General features: G+C 37.5%; 2 protein-coding genes, 1 long non-coding RNA gene and 1 pseudogene across 6 annotated transcripts in view; 2 read left to right on the forward strand and 2 right to left on the reverse strand.

Annotated features, from left to right (window-relative positions):
• Positions 1-6,494, reverse strand: part of RNF168 (ring finger protein 168) — a 22,399-nt gene extending 15,905 nt beyond the window's left edge. Inside the window, exons 1-2 of one of the 3 annotated variants that reach the window (XM_025041872.1) lie at positions 6,246-6,494; positions 5,558-5,926 (exon numbers count right to left, since the gene is read on the reverse strand). In XM_025041872.1, coding sequence (XP_024897640.1) covers positions 5,558-5,858 — 301 coding nt within the window. In that variant the 5' untranslated portion in view covers positions 5,859-5,926; positions 6,246-6,494. Of the gene's footprint in view, positions 1-5,557 lie in introns of all 3 variants that reach the window. The other 2 variants (XM_015600328.2, XM_006906150.3) reach the window with 2 other exon arrangements.
• Positions 2,136-2,254, forward strand: LOC112473742 (annotated as a pseudogene).
• Positions 6,495-6,703: 209 nt separating the features above from the next.
• LOC112473513 lies at positions 6,704-9,481 on the forward strand. 2 transcript variants are annotated; one of them, XR_003044041.1, is made up of 3 exons: positions 6,704-7,123; positions 8,563-8,970; positions 9,306-9,481. It is a non-coding gene; the product is annotated as an uncharacterized LOC112473513 (long non-coding RNA). The 2 variants fall into 2 exon arrangements; XR_003044040.1 differs by lacking the exon at positions 9,306-9,481 and having other exon boundaries at positions 8,563-9,182.
• Positions 9,482-9,786: 305 nt separating this feature from the next.
• SMCO1 (single-pass membrane protein with coiled-coil domains 1) lies at positions 9,787-13,335 on the reverse strand. Its single transcript, XM_006906151.1, has 3 exons — positions 13,289-13,335; positions 10,672-10,821; positions 9,787-10,231 (listed from the first exon to the last, which is right to left on the reverse strand). Exons 1-3 carry the CDS (start codon positions 13,333-13,335, stop codon positions 9,787-9,789), a joined length of 642 nt encoding a protein of 213 aa, XP_006906213.1.
• Between the last annotated feature and the right edge of the window lie 7,987 nt (positions 13,336-21,322).

Here is a 21,322-nt window from a genome sequence, read left to right on the forward strand (position 1 = left end):
CTTCCAAAGAAATAGGAGTTTACTTCTGGACTCTTGATTCTGTTCCACTGGTCCGTGTGTCTGTTTGTCTGCCAATACCATGCTGTTTTGATTACTGTCGCTTTGTAGTTTAATTTAAAGTTGGGCAGAGTGATGCCTCCAGCTTCATTTTTCTCAAGATAGCTTTGGCAACTTTGGGTCTTTTGTGCTTCCATGAAAATCAAATGATTTTTTTTTTGTTCCATTTCTTTAAAAAATGCCAATGGGATTTTGATGGGGATTGCATTAAATCTGTATAATAGCAATATCTTTTTTTATGGAATTCCATTTTGAAAGAAAAGCCAGAGGTTTTCTACTTAGAAATAACACATGAAAATGTATACTTAACTCTCTCTAGAATCTATTAAAACAATAGTAAAGGAATTAAAAAAAAAAAAAAAGTAATTCTACAACAGCAGAGAGTTTAGGAGAAGAGACAATTGGTAAACAAGAAACTAACAAACTACAGGATTAAAGATAAACACTAAGCTATACAAAGAGTGGGGGGAAATCACCCTGGAGTTAAATTCAGAAAAAGGGACACAACTGTGTATATAAAGGAGCAGCTGTTACTCAATTCCAGGTGACTATTGCTATCAGAAAACTTAGGTCTGTCACCGCCATATTTTTTTTTTTGTTGTTGTTGTTGTTTTTTCCCAACAATCCAGAAATCCATATTTTAATGTAAAATCTCCCAGTTTTAAAGGCTGGCACTAAAGGAGTCACAGAAAACATGTCTGCAGGCTTTATAAGGCTTCTATGCCAACAGTTTGCAAATTCTGCAACAGAGGAACTAAAAACAGTGATGTCATTCCGTAACAAGGGCTAAAGTATACTAAATTTTATTTATTTTAGCCACTAAAGATCCATTTGAGACAAAATACAGTGGAAAATACAGGAGAGAAATTTAAGAAAATATAGGCGGGGCTAGGTTGAAAACCTGGTTAGACAGGAGGGACAGCACTTTTATTGTAGAACTTCTAAAAAAATGGACAAAGCATGTGTAGGGAGGTAGTATAATATCAGCTGTTATAGCTTAGGGGTTGGCAAATTTTTCCTGTAAAGGGCAAGATAATAAACACTTTATATTTTGTAGGCTCTGCAGTCTCTGGTGCCATCACTCAACTCTGCCATTGTCGCACAAAAGCAAGTCATGGACACAGATGAATGAGTGTAGTGCCTGTTTTCCAACAAAACTTCATTTACAAAAATAGACGTGGGCCAAATTTGGCCGGTGGACCACAGTTTGCCAGCCCCTGGCTTGAAATATTTCTAACTACTAAAGTTCTCAAGTGAAATTCTGTGAATGTGTTTGTTATGTGTCCAGTGGTGGAGATGGGGGTTAAATAGTAAATGGCTGTAGACAACTGAAAAGGGAAGATTTTAAGTTTCTTTTTATTATTAAAAAAGCTCACTTAATAAAGAAATAAAAATAGCCAAGACATTAAGAAAATAAAAAGACAACCCAGGAATGGGATAAAAATATTTGCAAATCATACATTTGATATGGGATTAATAATCAAGAATATATAAGGAACACCAACAACTCAACAGCAAAAAAACAAACCACCCAATTAAGAAAACAGGCAAAGGACTTAAATAGACATTTCTCTAAAAAGATATACAAATAGCCAACGAGCACATGAAAAGATGCTCAATGTCACTAGTTATTATGGAAATACAAATCAAAACCACAGAAACCACTTCATACCCTTTAGGTTAGCTATTAAAAAGCAAAGAACAAAATAAGTGTTGGCAAGGACTTGAATATTACAGTCATAAAAAGGATTTAAATTCTGACACATGGATGAACCTTGAAGACATTATGCTAAGTAAAATAAACCAGATACAAAAGGACAAATATCTATTCTATTCTACTTATATGGGCTATTCAGAGTAGTCACATTTGACAGAAAGTAGAATTGGTGGTTGCCAGGGGTTGGAGGGAGGGGAAATTGAGGAATTATTGTTTAATGGATAGAGGTTCAATTGCAGAAGATGAAAAAGTAACAGACAGTTAAAAAATAAACCAGAATTCATTTAAAGAAATTTATCTCTATACTTTTTATTTTATTCCCAAATTAAAAAATTCAAATTCCAATATAAGACCAAAAATAGCCTACAGCCATGCTACCCTGAACAAGCTGGATCCCAGCTGATCTCAGAAGCTAAGCAAGGTTGGGCCTGGTTAGTACTTGGATGGGAGACCACCTAGGAAGACCAGGTGCTGTAGGCGTAACAAATAAAAAAATAAGGGATTGTAAGCTGACAAGGTCCTTGCAATCTGTGAGGTCAACCAAGGGTTGCCTCACTTTAAAACAAAAATAACAAAAACAATACAACCTAACTTGTAAGCTGATCTCAGAAGCTAACCAAGGTTGGGCCTGGTTAGTACTTGAATGGGAGACCACCTAGGAAGACCAGGTGCTGTAGGCGTAACAAATAAAAAAATAAGGGATTGTAAGCTGACAAGGTCCTTGCAATCTGTGAGGTCAACCAAGGGTTGCCTCACTTTAAAACAAAAATAACAAAAACAATACAACCTAACTTGAATTAAGCTATTTATAAAATTATTCTTCCATCCCTTGGTTCCAGGATGCCCCATGGATACCAAAAATCCAAGGAAGCTTAAATTCCCTATAAAAAAATAGTGTAAAGATCAATGCATACAGCCAGTCCTCTGCATCCAGACTCCCAACCACTGACTGAAAACAGTACAGGTATTATTGAAAAAAATCCACATATATGTGGACCCATGCATTTCAAACCCATGTTGTTCAAGGGTCAACAGTACGTTGTTGCTGGAATTAGAAAATACTACAACCACTTTAGAAAATTATCTGTTAGCTTCCTACACAACCAAACATATACCTACTCTATGACTGAGCAATTCCACTCCTAAATATTTACCTAAGAAAAAATGAAAACATATGACCACGAAAAAACTTGTGGTCTTTACAGCAACTTTATTCCTAATAACCAAAAGCTGGAAACAGCTGAGGTGCCATCAACTAGAGAACAACCAATGAAGTATAATATAGTCAACCAGTAGAAAGATACTTAAAAACAAAAAGAAATAAACTAGTAATACTCACAACATAAGGATCAATCTCAAACTTTATATTTAGTAAAAAAAACTTATACAAAAGAATACCCACTGCATGATCACTGTTATGGTTTGAATGTGGAAGTCCTGACCCCCTGTACTTAGGAACGTGACCTCATTTGGAAACAGGGCTGTTGCAGATGTAATTAAGTTGGGTTCGCACTAGAGCAGGGTGGGCCCTTAATCCAGTATCACTAGTGTCCTTGTAAGAAAGGAAAGAAACACAGAGAAAAGATGGCCATGTAAAGACAGACACACACAGGGAGAAGGCCATGTGACTATGGAGGCAGAGACTGCAGTTACGCAGCTGCAAGGCAAGGAATTCCATGGACTGTTAGCAACACTCAGAAGCTAAGAGAAAGGGGTGGTACAGATTCTTCCCTAGAGCCTTCAAGAGAACATGTCCCTGCTGACACCTTGATTTTAGACTTGTAGACTCAAGAAGTGTGAGAAAATAATTTTGTTATTTTAAGTTACCTAGTTTGTGGTACTCTATTATGGCAACCCTAGGAAACTCATAGAATTCCATTTATATGAAGATCTAGAACAAGCAAAATATCTACGGTGAAAAAAAAAAATTATTGACTTTGGGGGTAGAAGGGATAGGAATTAACTGGAAGGGACATGAGGGAACTTTCAGGGGTGATGTTCTGTATTATAGGGGCTTATATTACAAAGGTTATACATATGTGAACACTCAGTGAAGGTACAATTAAGATTTGTGCATCTCATTATATGTAAAATCTTACATTGAAAGAAAAAAATTATAAGCTAATAATGCTAATAATATGTATACTTATATATTTAAGGGGAAGTGAAATAAATAAAAAAATAAGACTGATGGATGGCTAAAAATATATGCAACACATCAAGTATGTCAGTTGTTGTTTAATGGGTACAGAATTTCAGTTGGGAAGATGAAAAATTCTGAAGATGGATGGTGGTCATGGTTGCACACCAATGTGAATTTTTAATGCCACTGAACTGTACACTTAAAAATTGTTAAAACTGTAAATTTGTTATGTATACTTTGCCAAAATTAAACGAAACAGGCTAAGATACCACTTCACGCCCAAAAGGATGGCTATGGAAAAAAACAAAACAAAAACAGAAAATAATAAGTGGAGAAATTGGAATCATCATACAGTGCTGCCGACAATGTAAAATGACGCAGCCCTGGAGAAGTTTGGCAGTTCCTCAAAATGCTAAACAAGGAATTACCATATGACCCAGCAATTCCAAACTGAAAACACATTCAAACAAATACTTGTACATGAATGCTCATATAAGCACTATTCAAATAGCCAAAAGGTGGAAACAATCGAAATGTCTGAAGGGATAAATAAAAAATACCCATAATATAGAATATTACTCAGCCCTAAAAAGGAGTAAAGTACTGACACATGCTGCAATGTACATGAACCTTGGAAACATGCTAAGTGAAAGCCAGACACAACAGATCACATACAGTATATGAACACACATATGAAATATCTAGAGTAAGCAAATTCATGGAAACAGAAAGTAGATTAGAAAGGGAGGGGAGAAAACATGGAGTCAGGGCTTAATGGTTAAAAAATTGGGGGTTTTGAAAAAATTTTGGAAACAGCTGGTGGTGAAGTTTGCACAACATTGTGAATGTAATTAATGCCACTGAATTGTACACTTAAAAACTGTTAAAATGGTAAATTCTATGTTATATGTATTATACCACAATTTTGCAAAAATAATGTAAAATACCAAAACCACTGAACTGTATCCTTTAACTGCATCAATTTTATACGAATATCTCAATAAAAGCAGTTTTAATGAAAGGTAAGTACTGTTAAAAACATGATTAAAATAGCAAATTTTGTTATATATACTTACCACAATAAAAATAATTCCAACGAAAAAGGGCAAGTACACCAGAGCAGACACCACATTTAAGACAAAAAAACACTGCGTGGCTTATTGGCATGGCCTCTTGATCACATAAGCGATCAAGGTGCTGGAGTCAACTGATTTAGCTAGCTGTTCTGTCCACACTATGGAGGAGTTTGAATAAAAATTGACGTAAGGAGAGGGAATTGGTCCCAGAAAGCTAGTTTAGTTTAGGCTCCTTGCATGCTTAAGATACAGATGTATATGTTAGAGAAAGTATCTGAAAGAAGAAGTATCAACACAGGAATCCAGCAGTTTCCTTATTTCTGCTGTTGCTGTACTACCTACCACTACAGCTCATTTTTTCATAAGAATTGAAAGCTCTACGCAGGCAATTTTTTTTTCCTTTTCTGTTTTAACCCAACGAACACCAATTTAACATCTCCGTGAATAATTTGGGCAAATACTAGTCGGGCTTTCTTTTTTATCCTTTTAAAAATGGATTAGCAGAGATTCATTTTTTAAAGGATTTTGGTTTTTTAGCCAACAAAGACGCTGGGTTTTACTCACCGATTTCTTCTGATTCTAATCCAGAGGCTCTAAGCTTGCATTCCTTTGGATAGTGTTTTTGAATTATCTCCCACAGCTCCCTATTAACAAGAGAATTTCTTCGGGTATGGTACCGGGTCCACGAAGAGACTCGGCGGCGACAGAAGGGACAGCATAAATTCGCCTTTTCGACAGTAGATCGGAAGCATGCATTACAGAGCGTGTGATTACAAGGCAGTGTTACGGGCTCGATCAAGATTTCCACGCAGATCCCGCACTGGCATTCCGACAAGGAAGGGATGGCGTCTTTAGGTACAGCCATTTTAATATGCTAAAAAGGCATATTCAATATCATCACCCGAAAGACAAAGAATAGTATTTCCGGCCCATCTACGGAAAAAGCAAATTAACAGTTTGTGTTTAAATATTATGCCCAGCAGCGTATCAGACAGAATTCAGAGACTGGAAGCATCAAACACGCCTTGAAGCAAAAGGAGCTCTGCGGGCCAGGTAAAGAGTACTATCCCGGAAGGCGATATAATTTGTCCATGTTTAGGACAAACGTAGGGTAGGAAAATAAACAAATGTTTCTGTAGATAGACCTTAGCTGCTCCGAGGCATTAACATGCCCGTTTTGGCAGTGCGGACGGTGGCTTCAGCTCTCTGGTGCGGCGCGGGGTATGCGCCAAGTTCCCTTCCTCCCTCTCACCAGATGAGGCTGCTGCCTTGGCTGCCGGTAGGAGCCTGAGGCTGCCAAGGTGCGCAGCATTGGGGCCACGGCTCGGGGAAGGACGCTGCTTCCGCCCGGACGCCTGGCTTCCGGAAGACTTCTGTTTTACCGCTGCTGTGGCGGCAGCGCAGAACCCCTGCGTTCCAGCCTTCGGACGTCTAGCGCCGCGCCGTTTCCTGGTGCCGTGAGGCCGCTCTCCACTTCTCTGGGGTCAGCCAGAAAGCTTAATCTTTTCTGTGGTGCCGCAGCAATCACACACGCACTACTGACGTCACAATTACCCGCCAAAATGGCCCCGCCCTCCCAGAGAACCGCCCAAGGCAGAGACCGATAACACTCGGCAGGGCAGGACTTCCGGGGCCTGTGCGCACCGCCGGTTCCGTCCCTCTGCGCAGGGGAGGGTCCCGCTCCGGTCTTGCAGCTCCTCCTGATTCAGCTTGGGTGGAGTCCGAACTTCCCTTGTGCTTTCTGCTCTGCTGAGGCTGCGGAAACCTTGGACTATCGCGAGATTTGGTCTCTGGGCTGAAAAGGGAAACCTCTAAATAAACTTTAAAAACAGAACAGTAATTTAAAAAATGTCTTTCCTCGGTACTTCCCAGACTACTTTTCAGTTTTTCTTAATTTGTAACCTAACCTTTTAGATCACTATCCAGAGTTCTTAATCGAGCGTCTCCAGAGGCTAATCTCTGAGAAAGGTTGTGGTCAGAAAATCTGCAAACTGGTATAATTTATAAAGGCACTTACACTTCCTTCTATAGCCCAGCCCCTTCTTAAGTCTGGGCCTAGAGACAGGTTTCTTTAGGATTGCCTTCCCTCCTAAGGGCTTTGGAAACAAACTGCAGGTCTTCATCCTGAAGGTCAGTCATGTAAATCATTTATAATATAGTATTGGTTATTAAATTTCAAACTAGAACAATCAAAATTACAAGGAGGCCAAAAAAGAAAGTAGTTTAACATTTTATACATTTTGAAATAAGCTTTTCCATTTAGAATTAAGTTCTTGACCAACAACTGATCCTACTGAATTGAGTTATATGAAAAAAATATATTTGCCTAGGAAAATGGAATATTAAATACTGATCCTTAGTACTTGAGAACCAGGTCTTTGTGGACCAAAAAAAAAGGTTCTATGGAAAGTAACCTCACCAGTTTACCTGATCATAAATTCCTAACTGTCAGGTCATGGTCATACCCCAGGCATAACTTTTTAGTAAAGGGTGTATCTTTGCCTTAGGCAAGCAATATCCATTGTCTCTGTGTATCTAGGTTCACACCTTAGAAATAAGCCATAACCAGTCCCAAGACAGCACAGAATCTTGTTAACTATCCTGTAATCCAATCCTCACCTTGCTTTCTCCCACCTTCATATAATCTTTAATTTCCCTCCTTAATTTCAAATGCATAAAAGAAGCTAAAAAACTGTTATTCTCCAGAGCATTTGCGATCTTGCTCTCTGGCATTATGTCAACAGTTTGGCTCAAATAAACGCTTACAAAAAGCCTCTACAGTTTTGGACATTCTTATGTTGACACCTCACAAAGGTGTTTGCCAGGAGCTGGTGGCGTTATTGTTTAATGGATATAGAGTTTCAGTTTTATAAGTTCTAGAGATGGATGGTGGTGATGGTTGTACAACATTATAAATGCATTTAATACCGCTAAACTGTTCACTTGAAAATGGTCAAGATGGTAAATTTTATGTATATTTAACCACAATAAACAAAAAAAAAAAAAAAAAAAATGGAGAGGAAAAAAAGAACCAGGCCTGAGTCTTTTGAGGAAAAGAAAAGAAAATCAGTTTGCATGAAAATAGTTCTTTTGGATTTGTTACAGTCATTCAGTTTGGGAAGATGAGTTGGTTTCCACATGGAGCCAAAACAAGAAGGTGTAGGTCCTTGGTAGAAAGCTTTGTTTTGTTTTAATGTGGGTTCAGAAACCTTTGGTTGCCATCCATCCAGTTGTTCATAGTATCAATCCCTTAGCCCAGAATTTCAGCTCCCTACTATGATCCTAACTTGTTTTTCCTATGGAATTTTCCATTATTCTTTGAAACATTCAACTTTAATCTATTTGCTGTCATCTTGTGTTTTCGGGTCACTGCTTTCTCAGCTCATCTTCAAAGAGCTGGTTTGTGGCTTTGCCTACTTCAAGGATCAACTAGGTGCACTTCTTCAGGAAGTATTTCTCCATCACACAGTGATACTCCTCCTCTGAACTCATCCAGTCATATATCTCCTAGTGATAGTGGTTTTTATTGTAGTCTTATTTAACTCTTGCATTTTTATTTCTATTTTTAGGTACTCATGTCTTCTATAATGGATACATTTTATATGCTTCTTCATTGGACTTATTTACTTTCTGGACCCAACATCCCTTGGTCTGCCTAGGGCTCACCTGCATTCCTGGAATCTCTGGCCCTTCCTGCCACTTTTGGACTCCTGTGAAACACTGCAGACTCTGACTTTCCAATGGCTTCTAGGAGGGCTTAGATGATGCATCCTGGGAGTATGGGGTGTCACTCCCCACAGAGCAAACTTTGGCCAGTTGAAAACAGTGGATCGAGTGAGCATGACAGAGAAATTCTCTTTCCTTCATGATTTCTCCAAACAGTGTATCTGGAGAAGGACCAGACTGAGTGAATATAATGTATCTGCCAAGCAACCTGCCATGTCTCTCACGGCTCATTTTGAAGAGGGGCTAGCAAGGTAATGTACCACCTAGTATTACTTCTTAGCCTTTTCTACCTAACATCTTTCTAGAATTTTACCTCGATCTGGCTGTCCCGAATTTGTAACTCCCAAATAAAGCATCAGCACTTAACCTTTTCCTGATGAACAGTGCCTACATTTTTTAATGTTTCTGTTATTTACAGCACCTAGCACATGGCATTTGGTGTTTAATAAATATCATAAATATATGGTCAATTTGTGCAAGTTCCCTTTCTGGTATGAATAACTGTGGTACTATATATAGAGAAAATGTACATCAACATACAATATATATATTAGGTAATTTTTATTATTGTTTTGTCTTTTAATAGATAATACATTCATGTGGTTCAAAATTCAAAATGTACAAGATGGATTAACAGCAAAAGACTTCCTCCTATCTTTCATTCCCTAACTGTTTTTTCCTCTAAGACAATAAATGTTACTGTTTTTTAATGTATCTCTCCAGAAGAAGTTTATAAAATTTATGGATATATTAGCTTATATATGTGTGTGTGTGTGTGTGTATTTGTTTTGCCCTTTTTTCCATTTAAACAATATACATTGAAAATAAATATTTTAAAACAACACATCTTATTGATAACTCCACATCATTATGCAATAAAACAAAGAGCTTCATTCTCTTATATGGCTACACAGAAAGTATTTATCATATTAATTTATCATAATTTCTCTAACATTTCCCTCACTTTCGCTATAAAATAAGCCCATAACAAAATTGTATATACATATTTTTTCCCATTTGTAAGATAAATTACTAAAAATGGAATCACCAGGTCATAGGGTAATAGATTAGTTTTTGACTAATGGTATCAACTCTTTTAGGCATGACCTTTGCTCTTCAGGGGCTGTCACTGCTTTCCCCTTCTCAATGACCTGAACAGCTTTTAGCAAACCATCCTGTAGAGCCTGGTTCTTTACCATGTTGGTAATCATGAAAGTGACATCCCTGATGTACATCTGCCTCACTCTAGCACTGTAGTGTTCTGCCTTGTAACCATGTGCAATAAAGAAGGTACAAAGTGCTGTGATGTCTCCTTCTTGCAGCCCACACTCCTCCAGGACAGACTCCCACACAACCCTAATGCGTTTGTTCTTAACTTTTCGTCTAAGGACAGAGGCTAAGGTGGGAAGACCTCTCACCAAGTCTGGCAACTTCTCAAGTACATGAGTGTGCAAGCAGATGAGTACTTCAATAACGTAGCTGTATAAAATATTCAATTCCACTGAAGTGAACCTACAAAAAATGGGGAGAACTTCTTAAGCAGTAGAACACACTATGTTCAAATATAAAATGAATTCTATTAGGATAACTCAAAGAAGTACAAACCAGTTGTTGTATTTTAGAAAATACTTACTTTAGAAATAAGACCTGTGCTAAAGTGGATACCTTAGTTCTCCGACCACTCATACAACAATTTTCTCAGTGGCAGAAGAGTTATATTATCCATCTTTGTGTCAGTAAGACTTTAGCAAGCAAGAGATTGTGATGCGTTCTACAGTGCCTGGCATATAAACAGGTGCTCAAATTAATCTTTTTTGAATGAATGAACCAAAGAATATGTGACTTCTTCACAATCCATTGTTGGAACCATATTAAGAAATTCAGTTTTAGAATGACCATTGCAAGTACTCAGAATGCCACAGAATTCTACTGATTTCTCATTGGATACTCACTTGAGTGCCAGGACTGCTGTCCACAGCTCATCTTGGGCTGCCTGGCTTGCTAATGTTTTGCTATGATGTTCAAATTTCTGTGTCAAATTATTCTTGGTGAAGTCCAGTTCTTTAAACTGTGCTTCTAAAAATTGGAGTTTGTGATCTACTCTATAGGATAAAAGAATAAAGAGTTAGTTTAGGTCTGGGGACATAATTAAGGTTTTGCCTTAAGGTAAGACTATAATATGTTGTTCAAAACAAGTACCAAATTTGGGGAACTATTTAAATTTAAGATTATGAACAGATGTTCCCATTTGCCGTTCTCTCTAGCCATCATCCTAGCTCTTCCATTCCCTATATTGCCAAACTTTTGAATTGTCTAATTACTTGAATTATTTGCCATGTCTTGTCTACATATGGTATTTATGCTTTAAAAAGTATTTTATACAAGCATTACTTTGAGTCTCACAACCACCATAAGAAGTGAAGCAGTCAATTTTACTATTTACTATTTACAGATAAAGAAATTGATTCTCAAAAAATTGAGACCTATTGTCATATAGCTAGCTAGTGCTAAAACCAGCATTTAATAAGGTGGCTTTCTCTACCTTATCCTTCTTTCAAGGATAAGCTCAAATTCCACTGCCTGCTTGAATCCCCCAGCCTTTCTACCTGGAGATCTCCTCCCTGCTTACTTCATTCTCACAGGAACTGCCTCTACCACCTGTCACCCCCACCTCCTGCTTTATTTTTAGAGTTAGCTTTTCATGAACAAAATTGTAAGCTCTTGGAGGGAGGGGACTCATAGACTTTCTTGGACATCTATATACTTGTCCACCAACAACTAGCAGAGGCCTTACACAGAAGTTACAAAATGTCTTGTATGATTGAAATCTGTTATGTGAATGAGATGCTGAGCAATGTAACCCAAGGGGATCTGAGTAGCTCTGAACAGCCCTAATCAACAGAGGGCGCTGTGGCACCAGAATTATGTCTAACTGAACCACAGAGAACTATAACACCATAACTCACTTGCCTGAAGCCACCCACATTGTCTTTTATGAAGAAAATGGTACACTAACACACAGACCTCTTTCCTGAGTTTCAATTGTCCCCAGTGACCTGAATACTGTTGTGGTTGCCTAGATTCTATCCTTGAACTTTCTCCCAAGGCTAATTCAGCTTTCAGGTACCACCTACCTCTCTCCTAAGCTCTAGACCTGTTATCTTCAACTCAATTTTATACATCTCCACGTGGATGGATGTCAAACTCAACTGTCCCAAATTTAACCTACTAACTCCCTCCCCCTGCCCCTCACCCCATTCCCATCTTCTGAAATTACTACAGTGGAATTTTCTCACTTCTTTGGATTTTATTCACATATTGATAAGGCTCAGTAGGAAATGTGCCTTTTGTGGGAGTGTAAACCTGAATGACCTAATATACCAGCAATCTCTGCCTACACACCAAAACAATGTTATCTGGTATACTGTGTATATTAAATTTCAGACTTTTAAGACTATATTGCTTGAAAGTTGTCTCCAGCTTGAACTGTAGAGAGGAACTCTAGCTTGTCAATCAGTATAAAGGTTTACGGTTGCAGCAGTTCTTCAGAGTCCTCTCACCAAAAGGCATTCCCAGACCATTCCAAATAAATCCTGAACAATATGACTGCGAATCTAAGTCTGTTTTCTACAATTCCTCAGATCAGTTAATGACATCGCCATCTACTCAATTGTTTGAATTAGAAATCTCAGATTGATTCTTACTTTTTTCCTTCCTCCCCATTAAAGTCCCTAATTTATCTCCTTGTCTCTATCTCTACAAAACCAGTTAAGCACTATCTTTCACCTGGACCTAGGATTATAGTAGCCTACTTTCAATTTCTGCCACCTCCAATCCATCTTCCAGTAATACACTCCTGAAATGTAAAACTGATCATGTAACCGCACGGATTATATACCTTTTATGCCACCCGGACTTGCCCAGTGATATATAGTTAGAGCCAACTGGGATCTCCTCCCATCTTCTGCCACTCCTCTCATAGCCTAGTCATGAATCACGTAAGACACTGAGCTGCTGACTTAATACAGTACGCAATTCCAAGCTTCTATGGCTTAGGTATACTGTTTCCTCAGTTGAGAGTTTCCTCCCATATTTTTCTTTCTCATAAACTCCTACTTGCTCTTTAAGATCCAGCTTAAATGTCCCTCTATGAAGAGTTCCTTTTCCTAATGTCGAAGGCAAAATTAATTCTCTCTTCATGTTCTCATAGGCCTTTAGGAACATCATAAGGTCAATTATATTAAATCGTAAGTATTTTTGAATACTTATGTTATCCCTACAGACTTTTAGCTCCTTGAGGGCAGAAACCATATTTTACTTATTTTTGTATACCTACTATATAGCGCATGCATTAATTGAATACAATTATAGCACCTGGGAGTAAAATTTTCTTTATTATTAACTTACAAAATTTTTTTTAACCTGGAAGACTCAAACCACTTTAACATAGATAGAATCCTAATGGGCATAGCTGTAGTTCTTTGCCTATTTTTACTCCTCATTTTTCTCTTACCCATCTTCCCAGAAAAGCAGACCTATGCTTGCTCCCTCCCTGTAGCCCTTAGCAACCTTTTTATGGCCTCCTTCAAGGATATCAGGGTGGTTTCGTTGTTCATCTTCTCAAGGCAGAACGAAAGTAAACAAAACAAGCAAATCAAAAACCCAATGGAGATTCAAATTCAGGGTTTTCTGCTGTCTTCCACTCAGCAACAGGCAGCACTAGCATGAGTACTTGATCTAAATTCTGCCTGAAAGGTCACTCAGTACAAGAAGCTTTTAATAGCTTGTACATCCAAATATAGTTTCAAAGAACTGATCATGTGAAGTAAGGTGTCCTGGAATGCACTATAATATTTGCCTTTGAAAAATAAGCCATAGTATATCAACATAGCACAACCAGATGTAATTGGTTCTATGTATATTCTGGTAAATGTATAATATACATATGGATATACAAATGTGTACATATACTAAGATTAAATTGATAGAAATATTACTCTCAAATTTTAACAGCTTAATCATTCAATTATAACCTAAATTAAGTTTAAAGAGAGCTTTTATGATGTATTATATCAATGCTAAAAATCTAACCATCCTTAGAAACTAATAAATATTTATTGATAAATTCTAGTATTAGATTAGGCGTTGGAAATAAAAACAGACATAAAATAAGATTCCTGAATTTAAGGGATTTAAATTCTAATTGGGGAAATAAGACATTACTTAAAAAAGAAAATATATATAAAATGTTGTGTGCTAAATAGGTACAGATGATAAAAATCATAGAAGATGAGAGAATAGGTCATAAGTCTTGAGTAATTGAGAAACATTCACATTGAATGTAGATTTGGGCTTTGTTCTAAAAATAAAAAATGTAGGTCTTTGATTATCAGAGAAGAAAGAGAAAGGTTTTACAAACTGGAAAAATTGTGTGAGCAAAATTACAGAAGTGGCAAGTTACATAATGTGGTCAGGGAACAATAAGTATAGTTTAAACATAAGATTCATGTGAGAAAAAAATTTAAATTGATAAGAGCCAAGTTATGACCTTATTTATTTGTTGAATAATATATTCACTTATTCGATATTACTGGACACCATAAACATCAGTTGAATGGATAAAACCTATGTACGATCGGTACTATTTCAGGTACTGAGAATACAATGATGAGTAAGACAAAATCTTTGCCCTAAGGAACATACTAATAAGGAGACAGAAAACAAGGATTATAAAAGAATGGATGGTGCCAGGTAGCCTGATAATAAATTTGAACATGCGTGAGCTGTTGGTTCTGTAAAGTTGATCTAGCAGTGGTATTTAGGGTAAATCTAAGTGGGAATGAAACCAGAGGCAGACAAGTCCCTCAGAAGACTGCTATCACAGTCAAATGTGCAGTGATGAGGGAGCAAATTACAATGTTGGTCCTTGGAGTGGAAAGACAAAGGGACAGATATGAGAGACATTATGATTCCCCCAAGGACTCCTGAGGGTTGGAGTAGGTAAACCTCACATAAATCTTCAGAAAATTTTGGCTGCCCAACAAAATTCCTTGAGGGAATCTAGTCCTTCCTTGCCTCAGTGGGAAAAGCCTTGTCTTGTGTTCTACCAGGTAGCCATCCTCCCTACTTTCCTCCCAACCCCTTGCTACTTTTATCTCATTAACAGAATCCAAATTTTGTTCAAGTATTGGGAGGCTATGTGCTTCAGGGGAGGCTGAGCCCCACCGCAGTCAAAGGGGAAACGATCTTGATTTGGTTAAGCCAATCGTATTAATTTCATTATTGTTGTCATTATCATTGGTTTAGGAATGGGCAAGTGACAGAATTCTGGCTTACATAAAAAGTCTACTATGAAGTTTCAGAGAAAAGTTTTTCTTTTTTAATTGTGATAAAATATGTATAACATAAAATTTACCATTTTGGTAGAGGGTGGGTGAAATGAGTGAAAGCAAGAGAAAACCATTTTGTGCTAAAAGGTAAAAACTTTCAGTTATGAAATAAATAAGCCCTGGGGTTGTAATGAACAGCATGGAGACTATAATCAATAACATCGTATTGTATATTTGAAGGTTGCTAAGAGAGTAGGTCTTAAAAGTTCTCATCGCAAGAAAAAAAATTTGTAACTCTGTGGTGATGGATGTTAACCAGACTTCTTGCAGTGATCATTTCTCAATACATACCTTTATCGAATCAAGGGATACGTTCCCAGACTGCCAATGGATGCCTGAAACTGCAGATAGTAGCAAACTCTATATACACTGTTTTTTCCTATACATACATACCTATGAAAAAGTTTAATTTAGAAATTAGGCATACTTAGAGATTAATAACAATAGCTAGTAATAAAATAGAAGAATTATGATAATATATTGTAATAAAAGTTATATTAATGTGTTTTCTTTCTCAACATATCTTACTCTACTGTTCTCACCCTTCTTGTGATGATGTAAGATAAAATGCCTACTGATGAGATGAAGTGAGGTGTATGATGTAGGCATTGTGATGTAGTGTTAAGATAATATAAGGCTTGCTTGAACACAAGCATTGTGATAATATGACAGTGGATCTGAAACTGAGATGTCTTCTAAGTGAAGAAGGGGCACGGATCTGTTGGACAAAGGGATGACTCATACATAGCAGGGGCAGGATGCAGTGGGTCAGCGCAAGACAGCTCCAGATTTCATCAAACTACTGAGAACAGTGAGCAATTTAAAATTTATTATTTATTTCTGGAATTTTCCATTTAATATTTTGGGACCACAGTTGATTGAGAATAAGTGAAATTGCAGAAAGTGAAACCTCATAGAGCGAAACCATGGGTAAAGGGGAACTACTATACTATTATGTTAATTACATCTCAATTTAAAATTTTTTCTTCTTTTGATCATTTTTAAGAGTACAGTTCCGTGGCATTAAGTTTATTTACACTGCTGTCCAACCATCACCACCGTCCATCTCCAGAACTTTTTCATATTCTCCAACTGAAACTCTGCACCCATTAAATATCACCCCCACATTCTCCTCTCTCCTTAGCCCCTAAAATCACCATTCTACTTTTGTTTCTGAATTTGACTACTCTAGATACTTGTATAAGCGGCATTCTACAATGTTTTGTCTTTTTGTTACTGGGAGAATAGCTTTTCTGATGATAGGAAGAAACACACAGGAGAAAATGGTCTCTCATCATCCCTCAATAATGTTGGTCTTCAAATGATGCATGTAAACTGCAGCAGCCATCCTGTTATGACCACAAGGGGAACCAGCCTCCCAAAGCAAACCAGCAGAGCAGAAAGATGAAAAGAACCTATCACAATGAAAAGTTCCTCTAAAATTTCACGATGGAAGTTCCTCAAAAAATTAAAAATAGAACTACCATATGATCCAGGAAATATATATATATGTGTGTGTATATATATATATATATCTCCAGATAAATAAAAATAAAACTCCCATGTTATCCAGCAATTACATTCCTGTATATATCTCCAAAGAAAATGAAAACAGAATATCAAAGACATATCTGCACTCCCATGTTCATTGCAGCATTAATCACAATAGCCAAGCTATGGAAACAGCCTAAGTGTCCGAGAAAGAAGGAAATTCTACTGTTTGCCACGACATGGATGGACCTTGAGGGCGTTATGCTAGGTGAAATAAGCAAGACAAAGACAAATACTTCATGGTATCACTTACATCTGGAATCTAAATAAAAAGTCAAACTCATAGAAAAAGATAGAAAAGTGGTTGCCACAGGCTGGGGAATAGGAAAATAAGTTGGTAAAAGGATAAAGAAAAAAAGAAAGAAAGAAACTGTCACTGAATTAACGTCTCCTAGAACTGTTCCATTGTTAGCGTGTTTATTGTGAGGAATAACAACTCTGCTTTTTTGATTAAGCATTTTATAGTTGGGGCTTTTGTCCTTAAGGAGACTTTATTGATCAGGTTCTTTGCTGAGGTTTCTTCTGAAGCCCTTCATTTCTCTGAAACTAACATTAGTTTTCTTGTGGGTAGCTCTGTGGCCAGAATTTTGACAGAGAAATAAAACAGAGAAGGAAGGAAAGAATGGTAGAGACTCTGATGTAATCTAGTAGCTCACTCAGAATAAACTACTGTGGGACCAGCCCTCAACCCCTGGAAGAACGTTTGGAACAGGGCAAAGAGCAAAGAATTCTGCTCCAGGATCAGAGCTTGACAATTCCACCTACCAGTACCGTTTCTTGTAGAATGCTGCCTGCCTCTCCAGATATAATACTTGTTCTCTTCTCCCTGATTTAAATGACTGCCTCTTGTCTGTGTAGACCTAACTAGTACCTGCTGATCTTTCCATCCTTGATTGCCTCCCTGGTATTTGGCCTTTTGACTGCCCAATCTTTTGTAATGTTCCGATGTCTTCTGCCAGGCTCATCTTCTTCCTAATCCTCCCTGCTGTATTGCTTTCCAAATTTTTTTTTTATATTAATGAACCTTATTTTTCAGAGCAATTTTAGGTTCACAGCCAAATAAGCAGAAAGTACAAGAGTTCCTATTTATCCTTGCCCTCACACATATACACCTCCTCCACTGTTAGTTTCCTGCACCAGAGGGGGATATTTGTTACAACTGATAAACCGACAGTGACACATCATCGTCACCCAAAGTCTATAGTTAACATTAAGGATTACTCACTTGGTGGTGTCCATTCTATGAGTTTTGATGAATGTATAGGAACGTGTACCTACTATTATAGTATCATACCAAATAGTTTCACTGTCCTTAAAACTCTCTATGCTCTGTCCTTCTTCCCTCAAACTTCTGGCTACCACTGATCTTTTTACTGTCTCCATAATTTTGCTTTTTCTAGAATGTCATGTAGTTGAAATCATATAGTATGTATGTAGCCTTTTTAGATCAGTTTCTTTCACTCATTAATATGTATTTAAATTTCCTCCATGTCTATACATGGCTTGATAGCTCATTTCTTTTTAGCGTTGAATAATATTCCATTCTCTGGATGTACTAGTTTGTTTATCTATTTACCTACTGAAAAACTATTGGGTGCATCCAAGTTTGGGCAATTATGAATAAAACTGCTATAAACATCTGTGTGCAGGTTTTCATGTGTACATAACTTTTCAATTTATTTAGGTAAATACTAAGGAGCTCAATTGCTGGATCATATGGTAAGAATATGTCTAGTTTTGTGAGAACTACTTGTCTTCCAAAATGGATGTACCATTTTGCATTCCCACCAGCAATGAATGAGAGTTCCTTTTGCACTGCATCTTTGTCAGCATTTAGTGTTGTCTGTGTTTTGGATTTTGGCTATTCTACTAGATGTGTAGTGGTATCTCACTGTTGTTTTAATTGCAATTCCCTACTAACATATGACGTGGAGCATCTTTTCATACACTTACTTGCCATCATCTTTGGTGAAGTGTCTATTCAGATGTTTTGCCTAATTTTAAACCGGTTGTTTATTTTCTTACTGTTGAGTTTTAAGAGTTCTTTTTATATTTTGGATAACAGTCTTTAATCAGATCTTTTTCAAAGATTTGCTCCGATAAACTTTTCTATAACAAAGCTGTGGCTTAGATTCCTGCCTGCTTTCTGTTGCAGGTTATAGATCTTTGAAAAAATGTTGTGTTCAGGGGCTAAGCAGTGGTGCCAAGAATTAAATAGTACTTTTCACTGCTAAAACAAGCGTTTAAAAATAAACATCTAAAGCAGCAGCAGGTTTTTGTTGTTTATTGTAGAGCTGAATTGAGTACTAACAATTGAATATTCGAATACTACACTTTTGAAATCTGGACTTAAAGTACAGATACTAATAGAGTAATGCTATTCCCAGAGGCTTCTGACCCAGGAAAAAGATCCAGGAGTTTTTTGTTTGTTTGTTTTGTTTTTTTTTGCCAAACATTAAGTTACCATTAGTAAACTTACTAATGGCCACCATGCCCTAAGAGTTCTTGTAACAGTAGCACATATGGATGGAAACAGAATTTGTTAAAATGATACTTTGTCAAGGGTGCTGCCAACCTGTTTTTTGCCCACTTTGCATTTTGCTTACAGTGCAATCTTCAAAAAGATGCATTCAATCCAGATAGTTATATATACTAATACTTAAAAGGAAGGGGTTCTTTACCTTGCAAATGTATAAAGACAATAACAGAATTTATTGAGAATGTCTGAGCTTATATTCTAGAAAGAGCAGTCTATACATTTTTGTCAGTTCCATCACCAGACTCAACCTTCCTTGCACCTGGCTCAGTCATCATGTAAAAAGCAAGATCCACACAGCAGCCGTGATTCCAGGAAATCACTCCATTTGCTTGTAACCTGTTTATGTTTGTTTCCTTCTCCCTCATTTCTAGACCCGTTTCCAAAAACTGGTTTGGTGTCCTTCAGACCAAACTATCCTTGCGCACTGATTAGATTGGTACAAATTCTTGTTCTACCTCGGCACTGTGAGCTTGTGCAGGTTACCTAATATCTCTCAGCCCATTTTTATATTTGCAAAATGGGGATCGTGGCCATATTGAAAGGCATCTAGAAGGATTGAGTCTCAGTTGCCCACAGAGGGAACCTACTGGTTAATGTACTCTGTACATTATAATGCACTCTGCACTCAGCTTCCTTCCATTCTCTGTCTCACTTTCCTACTTCGATAGGTGCTTCTTGGAATCACCTCACAAAATATGTGCAGTTCTCATCTCAAGTCCCGCTTCTGGTGTAAACCAAACTAAGACTACACTCCTACTGCCTGTGTGACATTTCTTGCTCAAGCATTAATCTCAAAGAAGCTTAGCAGACCCTACCAGCTAGGTCAGCTCTTGACTCTAAAATGTGTGTTTGTTAGTTTCAAATATACTTTACGTATATAGTTATAATCATAGACAATGGGGTTCTTATGAAAGCTTTCATTAAGGAGCTGGTGAAAATCATACAAATGCTTTATCTACTTCAAATCTACTGAAACATTTTTTTCAAATTATAAAGATTTTAAAAAAACTAAAGTATATCACAAACTCAGTGACTGTGATGTTGTGATATAATAAATATACATTTGGTCTTTGTCCCAGTTCTTGGCACACAGCTTCTAAAACTCTTGGTGACAAGAACAATAGGAACATCTTCCATTATAATATTTGTGTGTTTTTTGCCCCCAGCTTCTGAAATAGGTGAAAAGAGCATTATTTTTATTATAATATTTGGCTTTTAATCCCCCAGTTAAAGATAGCCCTGACGTGATCAGATGAAACAAGCTTAACCAGCTCCTTTCAATCACTCTTGTTTATGTTAATAAGGCAATTCTTAAAAAGCCCTAGAGATGTGGGGCTGGTTACCAGGAGAACCAACCCCATGATTAGGTGAGGATTTTTCAGCCCCACCCTTCAACCTCTGAGGAGGAAGGAGTGGGTGGTGGTGGAGGTTAAGTTAATCACAGTGACCAATGACTTAATTAATAATGTGTATTATAATGAAGCCTCTATAAAAACCCAAACCAAAGGAGTTGGAGAGCTTCTAGGATATGAACAACATATCTGTGTGTTGGGAGGGTGGTACACTCCAAGCTCCACAATAACAGAAGCTCCTATGTTGGGACCCTTCCAGACCTCACCCTATGTATTTTTTCATCTAGTTGTTCATTTATTTTCTTTAATATATCCTTTATAATAAATCAGTAATAGTGAGTAAACTGTTTCCCTGGTTCCTGTGAGTCATTCTAGCAAATTATCAAACTTGAGAAGGGGGTCATGGGAACCCCTAATTTATAGCCAGTCAGAAGTACAGGTGACAACTCGGAACTCTTTTTTGATTAGCATCTAAAGTGGGAGCACTTAACCTGTGGGGTCTGTGCTGCTTCCAGGCAGTTAATTTTAGGACTGAGTTAAATTGCAGGACACCCAGCCAGTGTCTACTGAGAACTGGAGAATCGCTTAGTGTGAAAACCATACATCCAGTGTCAGCAGTATTGAGTGTTGTGGGTCCCAGGCCTGGCTGGGAACAGGACCTTGGATTTAGAATGTTACATTAATGTAGTAGGGCGCCTGCGCCCAGCTCATGCAAGCATGATTCGGCTTATTGTATCACGCATGTGTAGCAGAATGCCACTATTGTTCTCTG

Source organism: Pteropus alecto, unplaced genomic scaffold (assembly GCF_000325575.1).
Source record: "Pteropus alecto unplaced genomic scaffold, ASM32557v1 scaffold311, whole genome shotgun sequence".
Lineage (NCBI taxonomy): Eukaryota > Metazoa > Chordata > Mammalia > Chiroptera > Pteropodidae > Pteropus > Pteropus alecto.

What these genes read in the sequence shown, in the direction of transcription:
- SMCO1 (XM_006906151.1), bottom strand. Translation starts at nt 13,335, where the DNA reads ATGAACAACGAAACCACCCTGATATCCTTGAAGGAGGCCATAAAAAG. An exon ending in TTGAAGGAGGCCATAAAAAG is followed by an intron (nt 10,822 to 13,288) that starts GTTGCTAAGGGC and finishes TTTATCCTATAG; the next exon opens with AGTAGATCACAAACTCCAAT. An exon ending in ACAGCAGTCCTGGCACTCAA is followed by an intron (nt 10,232 to 10,671) that starts GTGAGTATCCAA and finishes CATTTTTTGTAG; the next exon opens with GTTCACTTCAGTGGAATTGA.